Here is a 26,233-nt window from a genome sequence, read left to right as displayed (position 1 = left end):
AAAACAAAAAAGTAAATAACATAATTTAAAAAAATTAATACTTTGTTATTCGACCACCGCGTCTTATAACTTCTTTTAAACGTTTTGACATCGATTGGACTAATTTAGCGGTTATATTTTGGTCTATATTAGTCCATTCCTCCATTATCACCTGTTGCATTTGACTCTTGCTCGAAAAATTGCGCGTTCTCAATTTGCGTTCGAGATGTTCCCAAAGATGTTCAATTGGGTTCAAGTCGGGACTTTGAGGAGGAGTTTTAATGACTTTGGGGCAGTTATACAGCATCCACATCTTGGTATTTAAAGCAGAATGTTTGGGGTCATTATCTTGATAATATTGAAAGTTATTACCAAGCCCAAGTTTTACAGCACTATCTTTTAAATTCCTCTTTAAAATGTCAATGTAATACTTATGATCCATTACTCCATTAATAATTTCAAGATTTCCCGCTCCTGAAGCCGCCATACACCCCCAAACCATTAAACCACCTCCACCATGTTTTACAGTAGCAACTGTGTTTCGTTCTTCAAGCTCTGTATTTGGTTTTCTGTACACTATGACCTTTCCATCGCACCCAAAAAGATTAAACTTGCTCTCGTCTGCAAAAATGACTGTTTTCCAAAATGATTCGGGCTGTTTTACATACATTTTTGCGAAGTTTAGCCTTTTCACTCGGTTTATTTTATTTATAAAGGGCTTCTTACGTGCAGTTCTTCCTCTGTAACTATGCCTTTTGAGTGTATTTCGAATTGTTTGTGTAGTAACTTCCTTCCCTAAATATTCCATAGTGTTTTTACGAAGAATGGTCGCATTTGTCTTCGGAGTTTTCTGAACTTGCCGCACTAGCCAACGCACATCTCCAACTGAAAGTGCTTTTGGTCGACCAGATCTTGGTTTATTGTCAACAGTTTTCGTTTCTGTCCACTTTCTGATGATGGATTGTATAGTAGATCGTGGTCTATTTAATATTTCACTGATAGTTTTTTGAGTTAAACCATTCCTGTGGTGTTTTATTATCAAAACTTTTACCTCATCAGAAACCTCGTTTTGCTTACGACCCATTTTGACAAAAACTATATTTTCAATGAAATTAAATATTTGCTGTCAAGGGCAAAGCCTCCTTTACTAAATATAACAGAAAAGGGGGATTCCCAAATAATATTTGAATTTGACTTTGATGATAGCACATCAATGATGAATACTTTTTTTGTTCTGTTTTTGGTGTTATTATATAAAATTGCATTTTTTGCGCTAATTAAATTTATTTTTTGAATTTATTTTAAAACATATTACGAAAAATAAACTATTGCATAAAACTGCATTATTTGTTTACTTTAAATTTTCTTCAATTACCCAAAATAAGTGAATTTATTATCAATTTTGCTAATGATGAATACTTTTTTTGACCGCTGTATATGCTTTATGGTGTCTTAGACGAATATTTCGAGGCGTTACAAGCAGAATGACGAAATTAATATACCCCAATCCTATGGTGGAGGGTATAAAAACAGGAAACTGATTTTTAATTTTATTACAAAAAAATTTTTAATTTATATACAGAAATAAATAAAAAAAAAACAAATCGGCATCGGTACAAAAATACTTGTCAATCGTTTTGTAGGAAATTTTTATTTCTATGAAAATTTCTTTTTAAAATTTTATCTCTAGAAAGTGTTTTAGTAATTTTATTTGTATAAAAATTTTGTACATTTTATTTTGTGGTTGGACTTCGATTCAGCTTAGACCAATAGGTTTTATGTTTATATAAGAATCTTTTGTCATAAGTTTGCCTATGAAAATTTGAATGGAAATATTAGCTGTGTTTTATTTTAGTTGTATCCAGTGCAAGTGCATAAAATATCAGGGCAACGTTGTACCGATATCGATAACATGCAATAACAGAATTTGTCGAATTGAACTTAAGAAAGCCAAGCAGAAAATTTGCCCCAAAAGTTTTAGAAAAAAATTATTCGTTATTATTTGTTTTTGTATAGCGTTTTCGATAACAATATTTATCGATTTTGATAACAAATTTATTGAATTTTTATTGTTTCTGTTCTATTGGATAACAAAATTTATCGATATATAAACATAATCAGCAACAATAACAATATAACAACTTTTTATATCGATAGCAAATAATATTGAAAATGAAAAAAGCAGAAAATTTTCCCCAAAAGTATTAAAAAAATAAATTATTCGATTACAAGATTTTTTGAAATTTTAATGTCTCTTGCTGTGTTTTATTTTAGGCCAATGCAGTGTAAGTCAGATAACTGTTTAGAATTCCAGTGCAAATTTTTACTGGATAGATAGCGATATCATGCGATAAAAGATATAATAACTAATAACGTGCGCCAATCATTCTATTGAAAAATGTAAAAACTTTTCGTATTTTTAAAATTATATGCAATTTTTCTCCCGTAATTTTAAAGTTACTGATGCTTCCAAAGAGGTGGTTATCTTAATTTACTTTTTGAACCCTTCTAACCTTTTTGGAAAATCTTTCAATAACTCAGAACTAATTCGTGCTGTAAAAAAATCACTTGATAACTTAATGAAATGAGTTAGAAGCGTGTCGGCATGCTTGCTACCAACAATATTTACTTACACCCACTGCTCCATTGCCAACGTCATCTGAGCGTTGCTCCTTTGGCCCTCAACATTGTTGGCTTTTTATTGATTGCGTTTTTTTTTTTATTAATTTTTTGGTAGCTATTACAGACAAACCCCCTTCTAGTCTAGCACTCCCATTTGTTTGCCAATGTTTTAACAACATTTTCATTACGGCCAACAAACTAATTAAACGGTCTGTGCTTTCTTCGGACTCTTGTAAAATTTGGAGGAGTGGTAACTTTTACTATGTAAAAATAAAAAAAAGAAGCAAATATAATAACCACCCGCCGCCAAGAGAGCATAGCGTGACTGGTACGCATTTTTTATATTATTTGGACATGACCGGTATTGGCTAAGCTGCAGCAGCAGCAGCAGAGGCATATCCTTCTAATTTTGAAGGTAATAATCCACACGTTGCAAACATTTGATTTTTAGTGCAAATTTGCATGATATAGAAAGATTTATCGAATGACTTACAAAAAAATAAAAACTGTAGTTTAAGTTTTTTTCAAGAAAACAACGAAGATTTTAATAGCAAATTTAAACGTTTGTAAGATTAAATTAAACTAACAAAATATTTATTTGTTTATATTAAAAAAATTTGAAATACAATTTTAAGGAAATTATAAATAAACATGGACATTTAATCAAAGTTTGTTTTTAAATAAATTATTATCGGCAACTTGACCAAATTTTAATTTTTCTAGATATATTATAAAAGTAAAATTTATCGATTTCGATTTTATATATTTATTGATTTCGATAACAAATATTTATCGATAAAAATATTTATCGATAAAAATATTTATCGAACAATTTTCGGAGACATAAGGATATGAAAAAAACAAACAATTTTCCGATAACTTTAAAATTTATATATAGAAAGCAAATAACATTGTTACAATGTATTTATTGTGACTGTAATGGATTTTATTATAGCCAAATAAAGCTTATATATTTCGGAAAATTAAGAGAAAACTAATTTTTCCATAAAAATTTTTTTGAAATTGTTGATTTAACTATAAGGAAATGTATCAACATTTTTATTGTTTCCGATAACTCAAAAATCATATATCATAATCATATAATGGCAAATCTTTGAAAGAAATGTGTATGTAATAAAATTTATTGAAATATATATTTTAAATATTTCCGATAACTTAAAAATCATATATAATAAATTATTATAATGTAATATAATCAGATGTAATCACAAAACTGAAGAAAAAACATGTATCTTCAATCGAATTGACGTTAGTCTTAATACAATTTTCTTTCCAAAAACAGTTTCTAATGTTTTTGATCAAATGATAACAACATTAACCGATAAAAGACTTATTTCATATTTTTGTATTAAATAACAATAGTATTGAAAAAATTATCCATTTAGATAACAAAGTATATCGATTTTTTTATTTTTTTCTATTCTATATGATAACAACATGTATCGAAAAATAAAAATATAAAAAGAAATTAGTAAAAAATTTATTGTTCACAATATTTTTTTCCGATAATTTGAGAATCATCGATTTGTCGCTAGCAAAAATATTGATATTCAAATATAATGTGACTCTAATCGATTTTATTATAGACAAATAAAATTAAGTTATTTGTAAAATTTTCCGATAACAAAATTTATCGAAAATTTGTTGGTCTATAATAAAATGTATCAAAATTTATATATTTTCTATTTTATTAGATAACAAAATTTATTGAAATATACAAAAATGATGACAACAAAAACATTTGAAAATTTTCATCGTTTTAGGCATCCTTGTATTGCATGTCCTCAAGTTGAATATGAGCATTGTAAAATTCCACAACAGTTTCAAATTTCTTTAGGTAAATTAAATCCTGATTCATTGTCTTGGTCTTATCTTCTCTTTGGAGAACACATTCTTTAGTACCAGAGGAGGAGTTGGACAAAGGATACCCCTGACATAGGGAATGCAAGCGTAACTTAGATTTTACAAAAGTTTTAGTAAGCCTTTGAGCTTCTGGATTGTCTTCATTTTTTGTAAATTGGAAAGGTTTAAAGGAAAAGGAAATAAAGGAAATATTTAAAGGTAAATTTAGCTTACTTTTCAGTTTATGTTTAGATTTTCCATGGGTTTTTACTTTAGTGAAAACTTGGCGAAGGTATTTTATTGAGTTAACCTTACCCAGTTCATGCAAAGGGTATTTAAACCAAACTCTTCCCATGGGCTTAACATAATTTTTAAAATTTTCCTCAAAGTCCTTTCTTTCCGTAGTTATCTCAGTACTAGAACTTCTCATTGCTTTTACGGGTTTCATCAACCAGATGGTTAAAGGTTTATGGCCCGCCAGATAGTTTTTGGACTTTTTATGATTTTCACGAAATTTGGAAATTAAAGGTGATCTTACTCTTTCTGTATGCTTCCCAGCAGAAGACTTTTTTTCTGCTTCCAAATCGGAATTTCTTTCCTTGAATGTGGTGACAATATAGGAAAATATAGGCCAATTACATTTTATCTGGCCCTGATTAGCTTTACCATCAACCCTAATGTCCTTTTGTTGCAACTTTCCTCTTTCACAAGCACATTGAAACTTTGTATGATTTGCTTTTTCGCATATGGCACCTGCTGGTTCTAGTCCTAATCTTGTTAAATGTGTAACTGTCCTAATACGTACGGGTTGGCCATGATGATAGATTTTCTTAATATTTTGGGCAATCTTATTGTGACGACATTTATCAGGCGGTTCGATTTGAAAATCTTCATTATTTAATAATTTGGACATAACTAACCAAAGATCGTGTCAGACATTTCCTGAATTTATTTTTTGTTTTGATAATGTCAATTTTAAGGGATATAAGGGTGGGGCGTAAAAGTATTGAAAAGACATATCGAAATCAAGGATTCGTTTGATTGATTATATTCTACGTGTTTTATGTTAGTTCAGATGTGCTGGATAGAATTCCAGTGTAAAATTGTACCGGATAGTAATCGATGTCATGCAAAACCAGCTGATAGCACGTGATTTGCACTGCATAGTAATTAAATAAAACAGCAATTGTGTGGAAAAAATCGAATGAAACTAAAATTATTTTTCTTTGTTACCTTAAAGTTGTCTATTATTTTTTATAACTTTAAAGTTATCGAAAAACCGATAACAAAAACTATAAAAATTAAATAAAAACTATATAAAAACAAAATATGACAATAAAACAATATTTCTAATGTTTCATAAATGATCGATATTTCGATAACACATGTTATCGAAACGTATAGTTTGAATGAAAAAACATTTAAATGAATAATCAAATAGATAAACACAAAACAAATCGAATTATAAATTGCTGTATACTGCAATTTATATTTCGATTACAAAAGTTATCGAAATAAAATGTTATTTTACACCAACATTTTTAATAAACCTTATAATTTCTATTATTTAAAATATATATTTTCTACTTTATTTTTAATATAATAGAATTAATGAGAAATTTAGTAAAAAACATGTAATCGAACTAATTCGAATTGGGAATTCTTATTTATTTTTCAGAATTTTTTAATGATGAGTGGTGATGAGATGAAAAAACAATAAAAAAATTTATTAGAATCAGGTATCCTTCTATAAATTGAATGAAAATTGAAAAAATATGTTTATAACTATATAAATTATAAGTGTCCCGGTAGTTGTGGGTTCGATTCCCAAGAGAGGCTTTGGTCTGTCTGGCGCTACTGTGGTATCACAATGAAGTAAAATTTTCTAATTTTCTTGTTTAAACACGACAGCCACTCTTACCTTAACACCTCTAAATATTTCGATAAAAAATTATCGTCGTAGTTGATAACAATAGTTATCGAATTTTATATTAAAAATAAATGTTATCGAAGTTGATATTTCGATAACAATAGTTATCGAAGTTGATATTTCGATAGCCATAATTATAGTAACATAAAATATTTTTCATACTTAAAAGACGTTAAAAATATATTGTGTGCTAAAACAAAACAGCCAAATTACAAAACGTCAATTATATAAAAATATATTTTCGATGGTTTGGATTGTATTATTAACAAAAGTTATCGAAATGTGTCATATTCTTGATATTTAATGGTATATAATGCATTTATGCATACAAAGGGGACAGCAAGATTACAAAAACGATATGTCGAATACAAAAGTTATCGAAATAAAAATTTTATTTTGTTTGAAAATACTAACCTTTTTATTTTATAATTTGTTTATATGCAATTCCAATTCTCTTCAAGGGTGATACGTTCAATACTTTAAGATTTATAAGAATTTTGTGAAAACTTCGTTATCGGATTTTTAAATTGGGTATCGATAATGTTATTTATGTGCGATAGTTTTTAAGTAGTTATTATTTCGATAACACATTTTACAAGAATTTTGTGAGAATTTCAACAAAGGATTTTAAAATTTTGCTATCGATTTTTTTTACTTATTTTCTTTTTCGATCGTTTTTGTTTTTTGTTTCTGCAAATTTCCCCATGACCATTCGATGAAGAAACAGAGGCAAACTTCTCACAATCAATGAGTGCTGTCCCAATCAAGTTTAAGCTCAATGATAAGGAGCCTTATTTTTATAGGCGAGTCCGAACGGCATGCCGTAGTGCGACTTCTCTTTGGGGAGAAATTTATACATGGCATGGTTTCTCACAAATGTCGCCAGTATAAGGAGGGGATAACCATCGATGAAAATTTGTTCTGATGTTCTCGCCAGGATACGAAAACAGGCGTGCAGCGTTATAGGCGGACATGCTAACCTCTGCCCTACAATTAATTCGATAACACATTCTTGTTCATCTGTGTTCATCATGCCCACCTATTAAATGCTCGTTTTAGCAACCTGATGGAGTTCTTAAAAATATCTAAAAGCGTTGTATTACCCTTTACCAACGCTGGCGACATTTGTGACTCCTTTAGCCAAGTTAAAAACTTCTCCATAAAGAGGTGTCGTTTTGTGGTATGCCGTATGCAGTTGGCTATAAAAGCAGGGTCAGCTTGTCGTTTAGTAAAAACATGACTTGCACCAACCGCATTAATGTGAAAGACGCTTACACACTATTTATTGATTTTATATTATATCGATAACACATGTTATGGATATTTTTAACTTAATTAAAATTTTCCATTTGTTATCGTTTTCTGTCTTACTTTCACTCTATCCTGTGCAAATCTGATGGATAGAATTCCAGAGCATAAATTTACTGGATAGTTATCGATATCGTGCGATCACAGCCGATAATACGTTATCAGTACCGCATGGCACCAAAAATAAAACACAGTTTGTTTGTTTATTTACATCATTGTTATTTTAAAATGATGTAAATTGTTTAAAATTGTTATTTTAAATTTAATCGTTATTATTATACAGCCTTTCGTTATTTGTTTACTTTAATTTATTTTTCCTTGTAATGGGGACTTTACATGACACATCATGGTGCGACACATGTAAACATAGTCAAAAATTAAATTATAAAAAGAGAAAAAATGTTTGGCAAGTTAAAGAAAAGAAAAATCGATAAATTATTTTTGGCAAAAGCTCATTGTGTGTACGTGTTGATTAACACGTACACACAATGAGTACGATCATGATGTGCCATATAAAAGACCTATAAGAAATAATCAAGACTATTTTTTTGTTATCGAACAAAGTACACCTATATTCAAAATCCTGACAAATTTTCCAACAATCCCAAAAAATATTTCTTTTTGACACCATTAGTTTACTATTTTATTTTTCAAAATTTCCCATTTTTTCTGCCGCAAAAAAACAAAATGTCCTTACAGGCTACGAATAAAATTGATGGCCATTGGTCTAACGATAACCAAAGCTTGAAGATCTCCAAACCACCAACAGTACCACCAAAGCCACAAAAGAGCCAAATGAGAAAAGAGGCAGCAGAAAATAAATATTCCAAGGATTTTAGAGTCTCCAAAAGTCAAACTTTTTCCGATTTATATCAAAATTCCCAAAAGGAACATTCACAAATCGAACTTTCTCAAGATGCCGAAAGCGAAGAAAATATCTCTTTAAGATCTGCAAAGGCAAAAGATACTGAAGTTTATGACTTGAAGGATTGGAAAGGTTCCCAAAGTCAGACATCTCAAGTTTCACAACAACATGTCAAAAAGAATCTGTTGCAAACCAAGCCCTCTGAAGAGAAAAACCTAGATGTTGAAAAAACAGAAAATTCAGCTTCTACATCTACAAGCACGGATGGATGGGAAGTTTATAAAAAGCCAAAGAGTAAAGCCATGAAGGAGGGTATTTCCCGATTCACTACTAAAGAGATGAGTAATTTACTCTTCTCCGCCAGTGTCAATAAATCTCTAGCTTTGGAAGAATTTCAAAGACTAAGGGAGTTTTTGAAAACTTTAGCTTTGCAGGATGGGGAGAAATGTTATTACAATTTAAAACTGTTATATAATGAAGGGATTTTCAATGAAGATTCCTTAAGGGCCATTCTAAGAATCCTAATGAAATCCGAGGAGGAATGGTCTTACAAGGGAAAAAGCTCCTTAATAGTTACTTTGTTTCTTTTGAAATATGGCAAAGACTTAAAAACTTCTTGGAGCAATAATTTTCATAAATTACAACCACAAGATTTTGAAGCTCTGCAATTATATAGGGAAATCAACAAACTTGGCCAAAAACCTTCCAAAAGTTGTTGGAATTTCATATACATCTATAGCTTTTTGGAAAGTCTCAACCATGCGTTAGAAGATCATAAAATTGAAGAATATTTTCAAAATTTAAAATGCCAAGCTGTAATGGATCCCAATAGTATACAATACCTTATAGACTTCTGTGAGAAATGGAAACCCCAAAATTGGTTTGCCTTGAGCTTAGCCTTAAAAAAAGGAATGGAAATTCCCATTAAGAGAAAATCTCATGAGACCAAGGTAGTCCACCATTACAATACTCATGCCTTTCAGCAGGTTATGTCCTATCTGCTTAGAGATGGCCTGCTAAATGATAAAAGGTTGAATGTTTTGGAGGAGTTTCTTAAAAATCTCACCACCATGGAGGATGAAGAGGAAATCTGCGAATATTTAAACACCTTAAAACGACGCCAAGCTTTTGATAATAATGACTGCTTATATCTCATTAGCTTATTGTATAAAAATTTGGTTTTAGACACTCTGCAGGTTCGTCAACATCTACTGCAGATACTTTGCAAATTTATGGATTATAAAAAGTCCTTGGGATCTATGCAAAAATTTCCCTCTATAACAAAATATATGAAATCAAGGAGCTCCATGATGTCCTTTAGCTCAAGAAAATCTCAATACTCTTATGATGCAATCACAGGCAATTATTGTTTGAAATCTTTGAGAAGCTCAAATCATGGAAATTCTAGGAAATTTTTTAAAATTGCCTCCTATGATGAAGAGTTGTCTAACGAAGAACTTCCATGTGACAGCAAATCCACGAGAGGGAAAAGCAAACTTAGCAGAGTACTAAAGCTCCTAATGATTTCTATAAAATTTATACAAACTTTGAAATTCTATAGGATGCCGTTCAGGGATTAAAAGGCATTTTCACAAAAAAAAAAAAACAAAGAAAGTAAAAATTCTAAATTTTTAAACTTTGTTATTTGAACGACTACTTTTTTTAAATGCTTTAAATATTTAAATAATAAAATTTCTTATATGGTTATTTATCTGCAATTGTATCCTCCTTTAGATTTAAGATTTCAAGCTGAAAGTTTAAAATTTGATGTCAAAAACAAAAGACTTAAGAAACGAGCTTCACGCGTGTGTACACAAATTATGGTTGATTAGTATTTTTATACCCACCACCAAAGAATGGGGGCAATAAAGCTAACCTTTCCCTTAGGCAAGGGTTATAAAGCTACGCTAGCTCTAGGAATAAAGGGAAATAAAGCTAACCTTTCCCTAAAAAAAGGGTTTTGAAGCTACACCTTCCCTAAATATAAAAAAGGGTAATAAAGCTACCCTTTCACTAAGGAAAGGGTAATAAAGCTACCCCTTCCCTAAGGAAAGGATAATAAAGCTACCCTTTCCCTAAGGAAAGAGTAACAAAGCTATCCTTTCCCTTAGGAAAGGGTAACAAAGCTATCCTTTCCTGAGAAAAATTAAAAAAAGCCACCCTTTCCCTAAGGAAAGGGTAATAAAGCTACCCGTTTTCTAGGGAAATTGTAATAAATCTACACTTTCCCTAAGGAAAGGGTAATAATGCCACCCTTTTTCTGAGAAAAGGGTAATAAAGCTACCCTTTCCCTGAGGAATGGGTAATAAAGCTACCCTTTCCCTAAGGAAAGAGTGACAAAGCTATCCTTTTCCTTAGGAAAGGGTAACAAAGCTATCCTTTCCTGAGAAAAATTAAAAAAAGCCACCCTTTCCCTAAGGAAAGGGTAATAAAGCAACCCATTCCCTAGGGAAAGGGTAATAAATCTAGCTTTCCCTAAGGAATGGGTAATAAAGCTACCCGTTTTCTAGGGAAATTGTAATAAATCTACACTTTCCCTAAGGAAAGGGTAATAATGCCACCCTTTTTCTGAGAAAAGGGTAATAAAGCTACCCTTTCCCTGCGGAATGGCTAATAAAGCTACTCTTTCCCAAAGGAAAGGGTAATATAGCTACCCTTTTTCTAAGCAAAGGGTAATGAAGCTAACCTTTCCCTTAGGAAAGGGTATTTAAGCTACACTTTCTCTAAGAAAAGGGTAATAAAGCTACCCTTTTTCTAAGGAAAGGGTAACAAACCTACCCTTTCCCTAAGAAAAAGGTAACAAACCTACCCTTCTCTAAGGAAAGGGTTATAAAGCTACAATTTCCCTAAGAAAAGGGTAATAAAGCTACCCTTTCCCTAAGAAAAGGGAAATAAATCTAACCTTTCCTTAAGGAGAGGGTAATAAAGCTACCAATTTTCAAAGGAAATTGTAATAAAGCTACACTTTCCCTAAGGAAATGGTAATAATGCTACCCTTTTTCTAAGAAAAAGGTAACAAAGCTATCCTTTCCCTGAGGCTATTAAAGCTAATCTTTCCCTAAGGAAAGGGTAATAAAGGTACCTTTTTTCTAAGAAAATGGACATAAAGCTTCCCTTTCGCGGATGAAAGGGTATTTTAGCTATCCTTTCCGTAGAGAAAGTTAATAAAGCTACCCTTTCTTTAAGGAAAGGGTAACAAACCTACCCTTTCCCTACGGAAGTGGTAATAAATCTACCATTTCCCTTAGCAAATCGTAATAAAGCTATTCTTTCGCTAAGGAAATGGTAATAAAGCTACCCTTGCCATAAGAAAAGGGTTATAAGGCCACCCTATATGTAAGGAAAGGCTGACAAAACTACCCTTTCCCTAAGAAAAGGGTAATAATGCAAATGTGAGTGAAGATAAATTCCGAATTTAACTAGTGGAGACACAAACCACTGACTTAACAGTCCTCTGTTACTGCCATTAGCAGAGCACTGTTAAGGAACTTTGTAGGCAATTAATTAATAAAAAAAAGGATTTGTTCATAAAAAGGAAATTTCAAAACACAAAAAACCAAAAAAAGATCTAGAAAATAATAAGGTGATCCAACATTAAAATTTAGTTCCCTCAATAACCGCAAGAGGTACTAACAAGATAAAGAAGATTGTAAAATTGATTGATCCACTGTGCACAAATGGAAAATAGTAAGGCGATGAGACCGGTCTCAAATGAGAGCTAGGGAAGCCTAGTTTCTTATACATATGCACATATTTTCCAAATAATCGTCTAACTATCGAATTTTTGAGAAAAACTTGAAAAAAATCGCTACAAGACCTCAAAAATCTATTTTGCGTGAACCACTGTGCAAAAATGGAAAAAGTTGATACTTTGAAACCGGTCTCAAACGACAGCTTATGAAGTCTAGTTTATAATCCAAAAGGGCCTATATTCCAAATAATCGTCTAACTATCGAATTTTTCAAAAAAAAACTTGAAAAAATTCGCTACAAGACTTGAAAAATCTATTTTGCGTCAACCACTGTGCAAAAATGGAAAAAGTTGATACTTTGAAACCGGTGTCAAACGACAGCTTATGAAGTCTAGTTTCTAATCCAAAAGGGCCTATATTCCAAATCATCGTCTAACTATCGAATTTTTGAGAAAAACTTGAAAAAAATCGCTACAAGACTTGAAAAATCTATTTTGCGTCAACCACTGTGCAAAAATGGAAAAAGTTGATACTTTGAAACCGGTGTCAAACGACAGCTTATGAAGTCTAGTTTCTAATCCAAAAGGGCCTATATTCCAAATAATCGTCTAATTATCGAATTTTTCAAAAAAACTTCAAAAAATTCGCTACAAGACTTGAAAAATCTATTTTGCGTCAACCACTGTGCAAAAATGGAAAAAGTTGATACTTTGAAACCGGTCACAAACGATAGCTTATGAAGTCTAGTTTCTAATCCAAAAGGGCTTATATTCCAAATAATCGTCTAACTATCGAATTTTTGAGAAAAACTTGAAAAAAATCGCTACAAGACCTCAAAAATCTATTTTGTGTGAACCACTGTGCAAAAATGGAAAAAGTTGATACTTTAAAACCGGTTTCAAACGACAGCTTATGAAGTCTAGTTTCTAATCCAAAAGGGCCTATATCCCAAATAATCGTCTAACTATCGAATTTTTGAGAAAAACTTGAAAAAAATCGCTACAAGACCTCAAAAATCTATTTTGTGTGAACCACTGTGCAAAAATGGAAAAAGTTGATACTTTGAAACCGGTTTCAAACGACAGCTTATGAAGTCTAGTTTCTAATCCAAAAGGGCCTATATCCCAAATAATCGTCTAACTATCGAATTTTTGAGAAAAACTTGAAAAAAATCGCTACAAGACCTCAAAAATCTATTTTGCGTGAACCACTGTGCAAAAATGGAAAAAGTTGATACTTTGAAACCGGTATCAAACACCAGCTTATAAAGTCTAGTTTCTAATCCAAAAGGGCCTATATCCCAAATAATCGTCTAACTATCGAATTTTTGAGAAAAACTTGAAAAAAATCGCTACAAGACCTCAAAAATCTATTTTGTGTGAACCACTGTGCAAAAATGGAAAAAGTTGATACTTTGAAACCGGTTTCAAACGACAGCTTATGAAGTCTAGTTTCTAATCCAAAAGGGCCTATATCCCAAATAATCGTCTAACTATCGAATTTTTGAGAAAAACTTGAAAAAAATCGCTACAAGACCTCAAAAATCTATTTTGCGTGAACCACTGTGCAAAAATGGAAAAAGTTGATACTTTGAAACCGGTGTCAAACGACAGCTTATGAAGTCTAGTTTCTAATCCAAAAGGGCCTATATTCCAAATCATCGTCTAACTATCGAATTTTTCAAAAAAACTTGAAAAAAATCGCTACAAGACCTCAAAAATCTATTTTGTGTGAACCACTGTGCAAAAATGGAAAAAGTTGATACTTTGAAACCGGTGTCAAACGACAGCTTATGAAGTCTAGTTTCTAATCCAAAAGGGCCTATATTCCAAATCATCGTCTAACTATCGAATTTTTGAGAAAAACTTGAAAAAATTCGCTACAAGACTTGAAAAATCTATTTTGCGTGAACCACTGTGCAAAAATGGAAAAAGTTGATACTTTGAAACCGGTCACAAACGATAGCTTATGAAGTCTAGTTTCTAATCCAAAAGGGCCTATATCCCAAATAATCGTCTAACTATCGAATTTTTGAGAAAAACTTGAAAAAAATCGCTACAAGACCTCAAAAATCTATTTTGCGTGAACCACTGTGCAAAAATGGAAAAAGTTGATACTTTGAAACCGGTGTCAAACGACAGCTTATGAAGTCTAGTTTCTAATCCAAAAGGGCCTATATTCCAAATCATCGTCTAACTATCGAATTTTTCAAAAAAACTTGAAAAAAATCGCTACAAGACCTCTAAAATCTATTTTGTGTGAACCACTGTGCAAAAATGGAAAAAGTTGATACTTTGAAACCGGTGTCAAACGACAGCTTATGAAGTCTAGTTTATAATCCAAAAGGGCCTATATTCCAAATAATCGTCTAACTATCGAATTTTTGAGAAAAACTTGAAAAAAATCGCTACAAGACCTCAAAAATATATTTTGTGTGAACCACTGTGCAAAAATGGAAAAAGTTGATACTTTGAAACCGTTCTCAAACGACAGCTTATGAAGTCTAGTTTCTAATCCAAAAGGGCCTATATTCCAAATAATCGTCTAACTATCGAATTTTTCAAAAAAAAACTTGAAAAAATTCGCTACAAGACTTGAAAAATCTATTTTGCGTCAACCACTGTGCAAAAATGGAAAAAGTTGATACTTTGAAACCGGTGTCAAACGACAGCTTATGAAGTCTAGTTTCTAATCCAAAAGGGCCTATATTCCAAATCATCGTTTAACTATCGAATTTTTGAGAAAAACTTGAAAAAAATCGCTGCAAGACCTCAAAAATCTATTTTGCGTGAACCACTGTGCAAAAATGGAAAAAGTTGATACTTTGAAACCGGTGTCAAACGACAGCTTATGAAGTCTAGTTTCTAATCCAAAAGGGCCTATATTCCAAATCATCGTCTAACTATCGAATTTTTGAGAAAAACTTTAAAAAATTCGCTACAAGACTTGAAAAATCTATTTTGCGTGAACCACTGTGCAAAAATGGAAAAAGTTGATACTTTGAAACCGGTCACAAACGATAGCTTATGAAGTCTAGTTTCTAATCCAAAAGGGCTTATATTCCAAATAATCGTCTAACTATCGAATTTTTGAGAAAAACTTGAAAAAAATCGCTACAAGACCTCAAAAATCTATTTTGCGTGAACCACTGTGCAAAAATGGAAAAAGTTGATACTTTGAAACCGGTGTCAAACGACAGCTTATGAAGTCTAGTTTCTAATCCAAAAGGGCCTATATTCCAAATAATCGTCTAACTATCGAATTTTTCAAAAAAAAAACTTGAAAAAATTCGCTACAAGACTTGAAAAATCTATTTTGCGTCAACCACTGTGCAAAAATGGAAAAAGTTGATACTTTGAAACCGGTGTCAAACGACAGCTTATGAAGTCTAGTTTCTAATCCAAAAGGGCCTATATTCCAAATCATCGTCTAACTATCGAATTTTTGAGAAAAACTTGAAAAAAATCGCTACAAGACCTCAAAAATCTATTTTGTGTGAACCACTGTGCAAAAATGGAAAAAGTTGATACTTTGAAACCGTTCTCAAACGACAGCTTATGAAGTCTAGTTTCTAATCCAAAAGGGCTTATATTCCAAATAATCGTCTAACTATCGAATTTTTGAGAAAAACTTGAAAAAAATCGCTACAAGACCTCAAAAATCTATTTTGCGTGAACCACTGTGCAAAAATGGAAAAAGTTGATACTTTGAAACCGGTGTCAAACGACAGCTTATGAAGTCTAGTTTCTAATCCAAAAGGGCCTATATTCCAAATAATCGTCTAACTATCGAATTTTTCAAAAAAAAAACTTGAAAAAATTCGCTACAAGACTTGAAAAATCTATTTTGCGTCAACCACTGTGCAAAAATGGAAAAAGTTGATACTTTGAAACCGGTGTCAAACGACAGCTTATGAAGTCTAGTTTCTAATCCAAAAGGGCCTATATTCCAAATAATCGTCTAACTATCGAATTTTTGAGAAAAACTTGAAAAAAATCGCTACAAGACCTCAAAAATCTATTTTGTGTGAACCACTGTGCAAAAATGGAAAAAGTTGATACTTTGAAACCGGTGTCAAACGACAGCTTATGAAGTCTAGTTTCTAATCCAAAAGGGCCTATATTCCAAATCATCGTCTAACTATCGAATTTTTGAGAAAAACTTGAAAAAATTCGCTACAAGACTTGAAAAATCTATTTTGCGTGAACCACTGTGCAAAAATGGAAAAAGTTGATACTTTGAAACCGGTCACAAACGATAGCTTATGAAGTCTAGTTTCTAATCCAAAAGGGCTTATATTCCAAATAATCGTCTAACTATCGAATTTTTGAGAAAAACTTGAAAAAAATCGCTACAAGACCTCAAAAATCTATTTTGCGTGAACCACTGTGCAAAAATGGAAAAAGTTGATACTTTGAAACCGGTGTCAAACGACAGCTTATGAAGTCTAGTTTCTAATCCAAAAGGGCCTATATTCCAAATAATCGTCTAACTATCGAATTTTTCAAAAAAACTTGAAAAAATTCTCTACAAGACTTGAAAAATCTATTTTGCGTTAACCACTGTGCAAAAATGGAAAAAGTTGATACTTTGAAACCGGTGTCAAACGACAGCTTATGAAGTCTAGTTTCTAATCCAAAAGGGCCTATATTCCAAATCATCGTCTAACTATCGAATTTTTCAAAAAAACTTGAAAAAAATCGCTACAAGACCTCAAAAATCTATTTTGTGTGAACCACTGTGCAAAAATGGAAAAAGTTGATACTTTGAAACCGGTGTCAAACGACAGCTTATGAAGTCTAGTTTATAATCCAAAAGGGCCTATATTCCAAATAATCGTCTAACTATCGAATTTTTGAGAAAAACTTGAAAAAAATCGCTACAAGACCTCAAAAATCTATTTTGTGTGAACCACTGTGCAAAAATGGAAAAAGTTGATACTTTGAAACCGTTCTCAAACGACAGCTTATGAAGTCTAGTTTCTAATCCAAAAGGGCCTATATTCCAAATAATCGTCTAACTATCGAATTTTTCAAAAAAAAACTTGAAAAAATTCGCTACAAGACTTGAAAAATCTATTTTGCGTCAACCACTGTGCAAAAATGGAAAAAGTTGATACTTTGAAACCGGTGTCAAACGACAGCTTATGAAGTCTAGTTTCTAATCCAAAAGGGCCTATATTCCAAATCATCGTCTAACTATCGAATTTTTGAGAAAAACTTGAAAAAAATCGCTACAAGACCTCAAAAATCTATTTTGTGTGAACCACTGTGCAAAAATGGAAAAAGTTGATACTTTGAAACCGGTGTCAAACGACAGCTTATGAAGTCTAGTTTATAATCCAAAAGGGCCTATATTCCAAATAATCGTCTAACTATCGAATTTTTGAGAAAAACTTGAAAAAAATCGCTACAAGACCTCAAAAATCTATTTTGTGTGAACCACTGTGCAAAAATGGAAAAAGTTGATACTTTGAAACCGGTGTCAAACGACAGCTTATGAAGTCTAGTTTCTAATCCAAAAGGGCTTATATTCCAAATAATCGTCTAACTATCGAATTTTTGAGAAAAACTTGAAAAAAATCGCTACAAGACCTCAAAAATCTATTTTGTGTGAACCACTGTGCAAAAATGGAAAAAGTTGATACTTTGAAACCGGTGTCAAACGACAGCTTATGAAGTCTAGTTTCTAATCCAAAAGGGCCTATATTCCAAATAATCGTCTAACTATCGAATTTTTCAAAAAAACTTGAAAAAATTCTCTACAAGACTTGAAAAATCTATTTTGCGTTAACCACTGTGCAAAAATGGAAAAAGTTGATACTTTGAAACCGGTGTCAAACGACAGCTTATGAAGTCTAGTTTCTAATCCAAAAGGGCCTATATTCCAAATAATCGTCTAACTATCGAATTTTTCAAAAAAAAAAAAAAAACAAAAACTTTAATTGAATTAATTATTATACATTTGTGGATTAATATACGCACCATCTTTTCAACCTAACCTGCTTTTGAGTTTCTGAACTGTATGTTTTTTTGTTATTTCAGAAAAGACAATTTACAACTTTTTGGAATACCTCAATTTACCTTAATATATTTATGCGAACTATTATTCATGTAGGTTTTTTCAATGCTTTGAAGTTTTACATCGTAAATATTTAATTGGTTTTTTACCTTTTTAACATAAAATTTCCTAGCCTGGGTTTTCAAAAGCAATGAAAGATTTTGAATCCTTTTACATTTTTTGAATGAAAAGGTATGAAAGTTAAGCTGAGTACCTGCGTAAGCAATTTGACCCATTTGCAAATATCTTGATCATGTGTGGTGAAGGATTCCAAACACGTGTATTGAGTTTTTACATCAGCAGGTTTAATACTTTTTATCGTGAAATTTCCCTGCCTGCATTTTTTAATGAGGTGGTATGTTAGTAAAGTTTTTACCTGTGTACGCGACTTGACTCAAATTTTGCAAATATTTTGATCTTATTGGATTCTACCTGGCATTGAATGGTATTTTTCCTATCTTTAAAATTACATTTTGGTTTCGATACCCTTTTCAATTTCTAATCTGTGTTCGATCAACAAAGCGAACAGTTGTAATTTGCAAAAAAATTAAAAATCTTCTTGTGAAAAGTCTTGTGGCGAATTTTTTCAACTTTTTTTTTGAAAAGTTCGATAGTTAGACGATTATTTGGAATATAGGCCCTTTTGGATTAGAAACTAGACTTCATAAGCTGTCGTTTGACACCGGTTTCAAAGTATCAACTTTTTCCATTTTTGCACAGTGGTTGACGCAAAATAGATTTTTCAAGTCTTGTAGCGAATTTTTTCAAGTTTTTCTCAAAAATTCGATAGTTAGACGATGATTTGGAATATAGGCCCTTTTGGATTAGAAACTAGACTTCATAAGCTGTCGTTTGACACCGGTTTCAAAGTATCAACTTTTTCCATTTTTGCACAGTGGTTCACACAAAATAGATTTTTGAGGTCTTGTAGCGATTTTTTTCAAGTTTTTTTGAAAAATTCGATAGTTAGACGATGATTTGGAATATAGGCCCTTTTGGATTAGAAACTAGACTTCATAAGCTGTCGTTTGACACCGGTTTCAAAGTATCAACTTTTTTCATTTTTGCACAGTGGTTGACGCAAAATAGATTTTTCAAGTCTTGTAGCGAATTTTTTCAAGTTTTTTTGAAAAATTCGATAGTTAGACGATTATTTGGAATATAGGCCCTTTTGGATTAGAAACTAGACTTCATAAGCTGTCGTTTGAGAACGGTTTCAAAGTATCAACTTTTTCCATTTTTGCACAGTGGTTCACACAAAATAGATTTTTGAGGTCTTGTAGCGATTTTTTTCAAGTTTTTCTCAAAAATTCGATAGTTAGACGATTATTTGGAATATAGGCCCTTTTGGATTATAAACTAGACTTCATAAGCTGTCGTTTGACACCGGTTTCAAAGTATCAACTTTTTCCATTTTTGCACAGTGGTTCACACAAAATAGATTTTTGAGGTCTTGTAGCGATTTTTTTCAAGTTTTTCTCAAAAATTCGATAGTTAGACGATGATTTGGAATATAGGCCCTTTTGGATTAGAAACTAGACTTCATAAGCTGTCGTTTGACACCGGTTTCAAAGTATCAACTTTTTCCATTTTTGCACAGTGGTTCACGCAAAATAGATTTTTCAAGTCTTGTAGCGAATTTTTTCAAGTTTTTTTTTGAAAAATTCGATAGTTAGACGATTATTTGGAATATAGGCCCTTTTGGATTAGAAACTAGACTTCATAAGCTGTCGTTTGACACCGGTTTCAAAGTATCAACTTTTTCCATTTTTGCACAGTGGTTAACGCAAAATAGATTTTTCAAGTCTTGTAGAGAATTTTTTCAAGTTTTTTTGAAAAATTCGATAGTTAGACGATTATTTGGAATATAGGCCCTTTTGGATTAGAAACTAGACTTCATAAGCTGTCGTTTGACACCGGTTTCAAAGTATCAACTTTTTCCATTTTTGCACAGTGGTTCACACAAAATAGATTTTTGAGGTCTTGTAGCGATTTTTTTCAAGTTTTTCTCAAAAATTCGATAGTTAGACGATTATTTGGGATATAGGCCCTTTTGGATTAGAAACTAGACTTCATAAGCTGTCGTTTGAGAACGGTTTCAAAGTATCAACTTTTTCCATTTTTGCACAGTGGTTCACACAAAATAGATTTTTGAGTTCTTGTAGCGATTTTTTCAAGTTTTTTTTGAAAAATTCGATAGTTAGACGATTATTTGGGATATAGGCCCTTTTGGATTAGAAACTAGACTTCATAAGCTGTCGTTTGACACCGGTTTCAAAGTATCAACTTTTTTCATTTTTGCACAGTGGTTGACGCAAAATAGATTTTTCAAGTCTTGTAGCGAATTTTTTCAAGTTTTTTTGAAAAATTCGATAGTTAGACGATTATTTGGAATATAGGCCCTTTTGGATTAGAAACTAGACTTCATAAGCTGTCGTTTGACACCGGTTTCAAAGTATCAACTTTTTCCATTTTTGCACAGTGGTTCACACAAAATAGATTTTTGAGGTCTTGTAGCGATTTTTTTCAAGTTTTTCTCAAAAATTCGATAGTTAGACGATGATTTGGAATATAGGCCCTTTTGGATTAGAAACTAGACTTCATAAGCTGTCGTTTGACACCGGTTTCAAAGTATCAACTTTTTCCATTTTTGCACAGTGGTTCACGCAAAATAGATTTTTGAGGTCTTGTAGCGATTTTTTCAAGTTTTTTTGAAAAATTCGATAGTTAGACGATTATTTGGAAAATATGTACATATGTATAAGAAACTAGGCTTCCCTAGCTCTCATTTGAGACCGGTCTCATCGCCTTACTATTTTCCATTTGTGCACAGTGGATCAATCAATTTTACAATCTTCTTTATCTTGTTAGTACGTCTTGCGGTTATTGAGGGAACTAAATTTTAATGTTGGATCACCTTATTATTTTCTAGATCTTTTTTTGCTTTTTTGTGTTTTGAAATTTCCTTTTTATGAACAAATCCTTTTTTTTATTAATTAATTGCCTACAAAGTTCCTTAACAGTGCTCTGCTAATGGCAGTAACAGAGGACTGTTAAGTCAGTGGTTTGTGTCTCCACTAGTTAAATTCGGAATTTATCTTCACTCACATATAATGCAACCCTTTCCCTAAGTAAGGGGTAATATAGCTACCCTTTCTAGAAGGGAATGGAAATGTTAATAAAACTTAAGGGAATAGTTCCAAAGGTACCCTTTTCTTAAGGAAAGAGTAATAAAGCCATGCTTCACTTAAGGAAAGAGTACTAAAGCTACCCTTCCCCCAAGGAAAGGGTATTAAAATTACCCTTTCTCTAAGGAAAGGGTGATAAAATTACAATAATGAGAGGGCACTAAAATTACCTTTTCCATAAGGAAAGGTTACTAAAATTATTCCCCTCCCCCAAGGAAAGGGTATTAAAATTACCCTTCCTCTAAAGAAATGATAATAAAGTTCCCGTCCCCTTTAGGAGAGTGTACTAAAATAACCTTCCCTTTAGGACAGGGAACTTAAATTACACTTCCCTTTAGGAGAGAGTAAGGGTTCTAAGAAAAGGGTTCTAAATTACCCTTCCCTTTTGGAAAGAGTGCTTAAATTACCCTTCCCCTAAGAAAATGGTACTAAATTTACTCTTCCCCCAAAGAAAGTGTGCTAAAGCTACCCTTCTCTAAGGAAAGGGTACTAAAATTACCTTTCCTCTTAGGAAAGGATACAAAAATTACCCTTCCTTTTGGAAAGGGTACTAAAATTACCCTTCCTCAAAGGAAATGGTACTAAATTTAGCCTTCCCCTAAAGAAAGCCTGCCAAAGCTACCCTTCCCTAAGGAAAGGGTACTAAAACTGCCCTTCCTCTAAGGAAAGGGTACTAAAGCTACACTTCCTCTAAGGAAATGGTACTAAAATACCTTTCCCCTAAGGAATGGCTACTAAAAACACAATTTAGCTAAAGAATAGATATTAAAACTAAATAAATTTTTATGAATTAATTAATTTTTCCGTTTATTATCTTTTTTTTAATCTATTATTATCACCAATCTCTGCTATTTTGTTTTTTCATTGCCATCAATGTGTTTACAAAAGCAAGGAAGTAAATCTATCAGCACTTCAAAATGGTTTCCTTTAATTTTGATTTTCTGGCCATTACACTTTATGGCCTTTCTTCGGAGATAGTGCTCCAGTTGGAGGAAACAAGCAGAAGGCAAAGCATTTTCTTCATGAAATCGTTTTAAAAATTGTTTTCTTTGCTCTTCTGGCATTGCCTTAAGTATTTCCACAAATTTTAGCATGTACAAAAATTGTTGAACACTTAATTGCTTTTTTTCATGGTTTTCCATTATATTTCTGAAGTAGGCCAATTCATAAGGATCTAATTCGTCCTGTGGTGGTTTCATGAACAGTCTTTTAGGCTCGAAATAATGTCGACTATTGTAAATGTCCTTTCCTCGATACATGGCATGGTTAATGAGAGGAATAAAATTTTCAAAACTTTGATTTGTTCCTCCAGATAAAACATTTTGAATAGTAGTCTTTATATGGGTAAGAATTACATAATCGGAATATCCGGGATGTTGAAATAGTTTCTTTTCTATTAAATATCCCAATTTTTCCGATTTTAATACAAAGCATAATAAGTGAAAGCTATCATCTTTGCTCCAATTTTTCATGTGAGGGGGGTATCTCATATACTGATATATCAAATGCTTGGGATTGGTTTCCTCCTTTGCCAAAGTTGGATCTTTCTTGGGCCCATTAATTTCTATTTTATACACATAATTGGCAGTGGATTTTTCTTGGGCCTTTAGAAACTCAGACCAATAGTTATCCGCCTTGTTTTTATGGTTTTTGAAATGTTTATTTTTCTTGGTATTATCATTTTTGAACTGGCAATTTGCCATGGAACTTAAAGGCACTTCAGCGGTAATTTGTGCAGTCTTGTCGATAACTTGTTTGATGGTATTTTGAAACATGTTTTTATTTTGAAAGAAATGTTAAATTTTTAGGAAAATTTTCGAAAAAGTTGAAAGAAATAATGAAAAATAATAATTTTGAATGTTATGACAAAGAAGACACATAATAATGAAGAATTTTTAACTTTGATTAAAACTCTTTCGAGCCTTAATTAAATGTGTGCACCGGTATTCATAAAACTTAAAACAGTTTTATAGCAGTTTAATTTGAAAGTTCTATAAAGCATGACTGTCAAATAAGTCTACTTAAACGCTGCTTTAAGTTTTGTGATTATGGGCATTAATAATTTGTTTGTAGTACTCTTATATAGAACATATATATCAAAATTTATTTTCATCAATTCACAGCCTTCTTTACATCCGCTTGAATAAAACTGCATTGGAAGGAATCATGTTCTCTCAATACCCTTTGCCCTTTGTTGCATTGATTTTCCACACCTTCACAACCTGCCGTTTCTTTGTAGAAATTTTCCATACCATATATTTCCATACCATACCATTTTTTGTTTAGTGTGAAATTTGTTCCCTTGAAATATTCAGCCTTAAAAGTTCTCTGCCTAATTAATGATTGCGTATACTTGGAAAACCAGTCTTTCACAGAATTGCGATAATCATTTTGCAATGCCGCCAACCAATTATCCACATTAAATTTTAGAGAGTTAGTCATCAAAGAATCTGAGCCAGCTGCTTTGAAAGAATCAAGAAATTATGGTTCATGAGACTTTAGAAAACATTTGAAATATTCTGGAGTACAATGTCGTTGAAAGCCTCCTAATGTGCCTACTTTGTTGTACTCCCCATTTTTATATTCATTGCAATTTGTGAAAATTTTGTATATGGAACAATCGATGCAGCTAAATGGTATTGCTCGCCACTTTTGAGTGATATGACAAAGAAGACACATAAAAATGAAGAATTTTTAAATTTGATTAAAACTCTTTCGAGCCTTAATTAAATTTTTACACCAGTATTCATAAAACTTAAAACAGTTTTATAGCAGTTTAATTTGAAAGTTCTATAAAGCATGACTGTCAAATAAGCCTACTTAAACTCTGCTTTAAGTTTTGTGATTATAGGCATTAATAATTTGTTTGTAGTACTCTTATATAGAAAAGATATATCAAAATTCATTTTAGATTTCCAAATTTTTCCAATTTTTCCAATTTTTGTTGTCACAGCCTTCTTTACATCCGCTTGAATAAAACTCTGCATTGTATGGAATCATGTTCTCCCAATACCCATTGTTGCATTGTTTTCCACACCTTCACAACCTGCCGTTTCCTTGTAGAAATTTTCAAAGTCTTTCAACCATTTTTTGTTTAGTGTGAAATTTGTTCCCTTGAAATATTCAGCCTTAAAAGTTCTCTGCCTAATTAATGATTGCGTATACTTGGAAAACCAGTCTTTCACAGAATTGCGATAATCATTTTGCAATGCCGCCAACCAATTATCCACGTTAAATTTTAGAGAGTTAGTCATCAAAGAATCTGAGCGAGCTATCTTGAAAGAATCAAGAAATTCTGGTTCATGAGACTTTAGAAAACATTTGAAATATTCTGGAGTACAATGTCGTTGAAAGCCTCCTAATGTGCCTACTTTGTTGTACTCCCCATTTTTATATTCATTGCAATTTGTGAAAATTTTGTATATGGAACAATCGATGCAGCTAAATGGTATTGATCGCCACTTTTGGGTCCAATAGCTATCACTGGGTTTTGAACAACTATGGCACATGACTTTGTTTGTTGTTATTCAAATTGACACTTATAAACTTGGATCTTAGAATTTCGATAGATGATAAGTTTAAGGTAATGTGAGCCAATAAATATTGAAAAATAAACTTTTAATCAAAAATTAAGTTTAAAGGATTGCCAACATTTAAATAGCTTTTTTTATAAAGGGGCATCTTTGTCTCTATTCAAGTGCTACTTCATAGCATCATGGTGTCATCCAACATGACACCTTGTCTTTGTCATTAACACTATGCTCATTCACATTTATGTCCAAAATCCTAAATTTTTGCAAGTAGAAGCGTGCTAAGTTCGGCCGGGCCCACCACCATGGATACGTATGAAATGTCTATCAAATCAGCCACATCTTCTTGGGGTCGTAGAAGTCTAATCGGAAGATCGGTTTACATGTATGACAGTCACATCAGGTTACAGACCGTTTTAGACAACACTTACCACGGATGTTGAAAGTTATATAATGTGACTCGTGACTTTAGATGTCAAAACGATATAGGAGCTATATCAGGTTATAGAACGATTTGAACCATACTTATCATGGTTGTTAGAAAACTCAAGAAAAATACACTACATGCAATATTTTAGATAAATCGAATAACAGTTTCGGCTTCCAGGGGCTTACAAAGTGAAGTTGAAAAACCATTTCATATGGGAGTTGTAACAATCTCTGAACCCATATGGCCCATTGGCAATACCCAAAGACCTAGATCAATAAGTCTCTGTGCAATATTTGAAGGGGATATCTTTATTCGTTTCACTGCTATTGTGATTTGTGCAGACGGATGGACGCGCATTGCTAGATCTACTTAGAGTTTTAAAACGATCAAGAAAATATAGGTTCGCAGATCAATATTATATGGAATATAATATGGAAAGAACATTTCATCCAACTGCTTGTGCCCGACGGTGGCAGCGAAGAGGATACCGCAGAACCAATCCCTGATGATGTTATAGAATGTTAACCTCCCAGTCAGAATGAGGTCCAAGTAGAAGTGACCCGCCGGCTGAAGAACAACTAGGCAGCAGGAGCCGTTGGGTTACTCGCTGAACCATTTAAGACCGGAGGCAACACGCTGATTAGGCGTATGCATAAACTTGTCTGCGGATGGGGTGGTCCTCCAGACATTTATCCCTCAAAAGGTATCAACATCGTGCTCTACTCCCAAATATCATTTATTTAAACTTCATATTGCTATTGGTCTAG

The 26,233-nt window shown here is 32.2% G+C and overlaps 3 protein-coding genes across 8 annotated transcripts in view; 1 reads left to right on the top strand and 2 right to left on the bottom strand.

Moving 5' to 3' along the window:
- Window positions 1-26,233, top strand: part of LOC106085189 (uncharacterized) — a 60,862-nt gene that overhangs the window by 20,768 nt on the left and 13,861 nt on the right. The window lies entirely within an intron of this gene.
- LOC106085236 (uncharacterized) lies at window positions 4,244-5,406 on the bottom strand. Of its 2 annotated transcripts, none has more exons than XM_013249370.2 (2): window positions 4,699-5,406; window positions 4,244-4,623 (listed from the first exon to the last, which is right to left on the bottom strand). In XM_013249370.2, the coding sequence occupies exons 1-2, from the start codon at window positions 5,375-5,377 to the stop codon at window positions 4,382-4,384; spliced, it is 921 nt and encodes a 306-aa protein (XP_013104824.2). In that variant the 5' UTR covers window positions 5,378-5,406; the 3' UTR covers window positions 4,244-4,381. The 2 variants fall into 2 exon arrangements, with proteins under 2 accessions (XP_013104824.2, XP_013104835.2); XM_013249381.2 differs by having other exon boundaries at window positions 4,780-5,406.
- Window positions 22,287-25,127, bottom strand: LOC131997227 (uncharacterized). 2 transcript variants are annotated; one of them, XM_059367824.1, is made up of 2 exons: window positions 24,066-25,127; window positions 22,287-23,965 (listed from the first exon to the last, which is right to left on the bottom strand). In XM_059367824.1, exon 2 carries the CDS (start codon window positions 23,279-23,281, stop codon window positions 22,355-22,357), a length of 927 nt encoding a protein of 308 aa, XP_059223807.1. In that variant the 5' UTR covers window positions 23,282-23,965; window positions 24,066-25,127; the 3' UTR covers window positions 22,287-22,354. The 2 variants fall into 2 exon arrangements, with proteins under 2 accessions (XP_059223807.1, XP_059223808.1); XM_059367825.1 differs by having other exon boundaries at window positions 22,287-24,777; window positions 24,878-25,127.

This window comes from Stomoxys calcitrans, chromosome 4, assembly GCF_963082655.1.
Source record: "Stomoxys calcitrans chromosome 4, idStoCalc2.1, whole genome shotgun sequence".
Lineage (NCBI taxonomy): Eukaryota > Metazoa > Arthropoda > Insecta > Diptera > Muscidae > Stomoxys > Stomoxys calcitrans.
Note: the sequence above shows the minus strand (reverse complement) of the source record. Positions and strands in the feature narration are given on the sequence as shown.

Coding starts and splice junctions, on each gene's coding strand:
- LOC106085236 (XM_013249370.2), bottom strand. CDS start 5,377: ATGTCCAAATTATTAAATAATGAAGATTTTCAAATCGAACCGCCTGAT. Junction 4,624..4,698: donor ATCTAAACATAAACTGAAAA/GTAAGCTAAATT, acceptor CAAAAAATGAAG/ACAATCCAGAAGCTCAAAGG.
- LOC131997227 (XM_059367824.1), bottom strand. CDS start 23,281: ATGTTTCAAAATACCATCAAACAAGTTATCGACAAGACTGCACAAATT.